The sequence below is a fragment of the Cyprinodon variegatus genome, unplaced genomic scaffold, assembly GCF_000732505.1.
Source record: "Cyprinodon variegatus isolate N-32 unplaced genomic scaffold, C_variegatus-1.0 Scaffold394, whole genome shotgun sequence".
NCBI classification, from domain to species: domain Eukaryota; kingdom Metazoa; phylum Chordata; class Actinopteri; order Cyprinodontiformes; family Cyprinodontidae; genus Cyprinodon; species Cyprinodon variegatus.
The window spans coordinates 350,658-355,317 of NW_015150847.1; the positions used below are offsets into that span (position 1 = coordinate 350,658).

The window sequence follows — 4,660 nt, forward strand, 5'->3', positions numbered from 1 at the left end:
ATATTAGCTGCGACATATGAATCAAGATGCTATGACTGAAAAAATTTGATTGATTGTTGATATATGATTAGGTGGATTTAGGTGTTCAGGCTGACGTAGAACTAACTGGCCTGCAGAAGATAACGAAACAGAAAAAAAAACATATTTTCATTTTTTTTAAATTGAAATTTTCTAAATTTTGGGACAATATGGTCTGATAAAGAGTACATTTATATACATGTTTAAGCCCGAATGATTTGACATTTAAATATGACTTCCCTACAACTTTAAACCATTAGTCTATGTCTGTACCTGCATTAGGTGAGTCACTAATTCCTCACATAGGAGCAAAACTCACTTAAACCATTAAGTTCTGATAGACGGAATTTGGCTGGAATGTAAACCAGTCAGAACACATCCTGCAGCTTCAACGAAAGGAGCATAAGATCATAACATTTACTTCAACTCATCTTAAAGTCTGATACTTAAATTTTTTTTTTTATTGTTGTTCAACATAAAACATAAGCTGCTGGACACCTTTTCCCCTGACCTGATAAGTACAGGTAATTTACCGTCTGTGTCGTTTATAGTTAAAGTATCTATATATTTCTGTGTGACATTATTTTTTTATGTTTTATGCTTTTGGCTCACACTCCATCATCTTGCCAGCTTCTCACACGATCACACCAAACATGCCGACAGCTCTCTCTCTGCCTCGCCCATTACTGTTGCCTTTCTGTATTGTGGTATGATAATTCCCCCGTTAGTCTCTGTGACAACACGTCTAAAAGGCTCTTTAAGAGACCTGACTGTAATTGTGGTTCAGAACTCCCCACCTCTTGCACAACAACAAGCTAAAGTCCTATGACTCTCTAGCACTGGTGGAAATAAACTCACATGCACATACTCACGCATGAATGGCAGAACAATAAAATGCTTATTTACCATCAGTCATACCAATGACTAGAAAATAATCAGCATGTTAAGGTAATAAAACACCTCTGAGCATCTGAATCTTATAGCAGTTCATCTAATGCTAAATGAAGATCCAGAAAGTCCATGTGGAATTTTGTATTAATCCTAATACCTCCAGTCGGCAAGGACACCGTCAGGCCAAGCATGGTGGTGCCTGGGGGGTCGCAGAGGCAAATACTATAGCAGGGGAATAGTTTGGAGAGACAATAGAGAAAGACTATCGGTTGGCCTCAAACTGCTACTGGTAAACCATCCGATGCATCTGGAGGGGGAAGCACTGCCATGTTAAAAATGTTCAAAGAGGGAGCTGCAGACCTTGACTTGTACATTCTAAGACAGTGGAAGGAATACTTTTATGATCTCCTCAACCCAGACGTGTCTTCCCTGGTGGAAGTAGACTGATGCTCTGAGCCAGTCCATTCATCACCCAGGCGGAAGTCAACAAGGTGATAAAAAACTTCGGAGGTGGCAAGGCTTCCCGGGTAGGGTTTGTGCCTGGAGTACCTTTGTTTTATTGATGTTGTAGGGCTGATGTGGTTAACATGCCTCCTCAATGTTCTGTGTGCAATGGGGATACGACTAATGGACTGACAGACTGAGGTGAAGGTTCCTCTTCATAAGAAGGGGACTGGGGTCTGTGGGACTTCCCTGGGAAGTCAATATGTATTATGAAGATCTGGGGGACTTTCATATTCCTCACGGTGCCATGTGTGCACCAGTGACAGAGGGCAGCCCTGGCTGAGTCCAACATTCATCAGTGTGTAAACCCTTCTCGGTAAAGACCTAAAGATTTCCATGGGAGTCCTAAAGTTTTCACTTGACTGGAGACCTTAGTCTGTAAAAAGGGGCTTTCTAAATTGCCAGGGCACTAAATGTTCTAACTTCCACATTTGGTCAAATTAAGAATATACTTTTTAAAATTAAAAGTTTTTGTTTAAATTTTCCTTTATCTTTTTTACCACCTGAATCCAGTCCTGCTTTGTCAAGTGCCAGCAGTGCTTTTTAAGGCTTCTACCAGGAATCGTCCATGTCTGATGGTCAGCCTGACCGCTCTAAAGAAGACGCACTGCCACCATGTGTCCTCAAGCAAATAACCTCTGTGTAGCTAAGGTGTTTTGTCAGTGGATGCTAATGATCTAAAATCATTCATGTTAAAGGTCGGTATGATTGATACCTAAATCCTCACCTGCTCCTCAGAAATGGCCACCTTGTTCTTAAATAGGATCCACTCCACAGTCTCGCTGCATGGGGGGGTGGTCAGGGATCCGTTGTAGATGAAGTATTTCTCGGTGGAGTTGGGCAGGAGACCTTGCAGGGTAAACGGCGATACCTCTGCACTCTTTCCTAGACGGTGAATTAAATGAATGATTAAAGGAAAGCGAAAGCAGTGACAAGACAGAGAATAACGTGAGAAAACAGACAGAAGACGCTACAGTACCATATCTGCTCACACTGTTGATGCCATCGATGATGGGAGCGTAGTTCATGTTCTCTTCACCGCTTGTCTGTTTAAAAAAGATAATCTGAATAAACCATTTTTACTGATTTAATCCTCATAGCTCTACATTTATACAGAAATAATACAATGTAAAATCATGCATTACATTTCCTTGTATAACTCACAAACTTAAAACTACTACACCACCCTTTCTAGCAGTATCTGTTGCAGTCATGTCAGAAATATTTCCAATCTTTGAAAATCAGATGTGATTATTAACAAAAGCAGTTTCTCTACATTTAAATCTTGCGATGTGTTTATGAAGCTGATCGAACTGCTGAGAAGGTAAGTAGTCTAACATGCTAATCCTACTCAGTAAATGTCTTTGTGGATAAACTTTGGGATCCACACATAGGTGGAGAAAAAAGATTCAAAGTCAACGTTAAAGGATCAACATTAATCCAGACAGTTTGAGCTGCACCATGAGCTGCAGTTTGATGACGCTCATTGTGTAACGGATGAAACACGAATACCTCTGACAGACTGTAGACAACATAGTTCCTCTTACCACTGTTCCCTAAACACCAGAGACACAAGAAGTTGTCATCTTCCCCACCTAACATCTCTGCAGCTCCTCTAGCGTCACCTTGGAAATTTAAACTATTCTAGAGGTCTGCTCTACCTGTTTTGAACCTTTGTCTTGTTGATGCTGTTTGTTAACTGAGATTATCTCTTAGACCCAGAGGCAGACTGTTCATTTAGTTCGAGCTGCCAGCTGAGAAGCATCAAGACAAAAAAAGAAAACAAAAAAATTGTTTCCAGGTATTATGAACTTTAGGGGGAAGTATCATTCAAATAATTAAAAGGAACCACACAACACAGCTAAGAAATGTCTCTAAAGAGTCAAAGACAGTGTAAAGAAGCTAATAAACTAAGCTAGCAAAGGGAGTCACATTAAAAGGGATGCAGGGGCGGAGTTAGATGCCAGGGGTGGCCATGGCCACCCTTAGCCAGTCATTGGCCACCCCTGTGGCCACCCCTACCATTTTTCCCCCTGTAATACAGACGGTGGCAGCAGTAATACTCTCAAATGGAATATTCAAAACATTAAAATGTTTTATATATTAACAATTACTAGACAACAAAAACTTTGTTGTTAATTATGCACATTTATATACTAACATTAAAGATAATAAGAACAGAATTCATGCTTTTTTTCAGAACTAGACTTTGTTATTTGGGGAAGAGATGTTTGCCCCAGAGCTCAAACCTGACAAGGACCAGCTAAGGACCAGCCAAAAACCAGCCAGGGACCGGCCAGGTACCGGCCAAGGACCAGCCAAGGATCAGCCAGGTACCGGCCAAGGACCAGCCAAGGACCGGCCAAGGACCAGCCAAGGACCAGCTAAGGACCAGCCAAGGACCAGCCAGGGACCGGCCAAGGACCAGCCAAGGATCAGCCAGGTACCGGCCAAGGACCAGCCAGGGACCAGCCAAGGACCAGCCAGGTACCAGCCAAGGACCAGCCAAGGACCGGCCAAGGACCAGCCAAGGACCAGCCAAGGACCGGCCAAGGACCGGCTAAGAAAAAGCCAAGGACCGGCCAAGGATCAGCCAAGGCCCAGACAAGGACCAGCCAAGGACCAGCCAGGGACCAGCCAAGGACCGGCCAAGGATCAGCCAAGGACCAGACAAGGACCAGCCAAGGACCAGGCAGGGACCGGCCAAACACCAGCCAAGGACCAGCCAGGGACCAGCCAAGGCCCAGACAAGGACCAACCAAGGAACTGCCAAGAACCAGCCAAGGCCCAGACAAGGACCAGCCAAGGACCGGCTAAGAAAAAGCCAAGGACCGGCCAAGGATTAGCCAAGGCCCAGACAAGGACCAGCCAAGGACCAGCCAGGGACCAGCCAGGGACCAGCCAAGGACCGGCCAAGGATCAGCCAAGGCCCAGACAAGGACCAGCCAAGGACCAGCCAAGGACCAGCCAGGGACCAGCCAGGGACCGGCCAAGGACCGGCCAAGAACCAGCCAAGGCCCAGACAAGGACCAGCCAAGGCCCAGACAAGGACCAGCCAAGAACCAGCCAAGGACCAGCCAAGGACCAGCCAGGGACCAGCCAAGAACCAACCAAGGACTGGCCAAGGACCAGCTAAGGACCAGCCATGGACCAGCCAGGGACCAGCCAAGGACCAGCCAGGGACTGGCCAAGGACCAGCTAAGGACCAGCCATGGACCAGCCAGGGACCAGCCAAGGACCAGCCAGG

The 4,660-nt window shown here is 45.3% G+C and overlaps 1 protein-coding gene across 1 annotated transcript in view; it reads right to left on the reverse strand.

Moving 5' to 3' along the window:
• ptprz1 (protein tyrosine phosphatase, receptor type Z1) overlaps positions 1–4,660 on the reverse strand; it is a 125,047-nt gene that overhangs the window by 60,296 nt on the left and 60,091 nt on the right. The window contains exons 6-7 of the mRNA XM_015387431.1: positions 2,393–2,459; positions 2,141–2,298 (exon numbers count right to left, since the gene is read on the reverse strand). Coding sequence (XP_015242917.1) covers positions 2,141–2,298; positions 2,393–2,459 — 225 coding nt within the window. The remainder of the gene's footprint in view (positions 1–2,140; positions 2,299–2,392; positions 2,460–4,660) is intronic.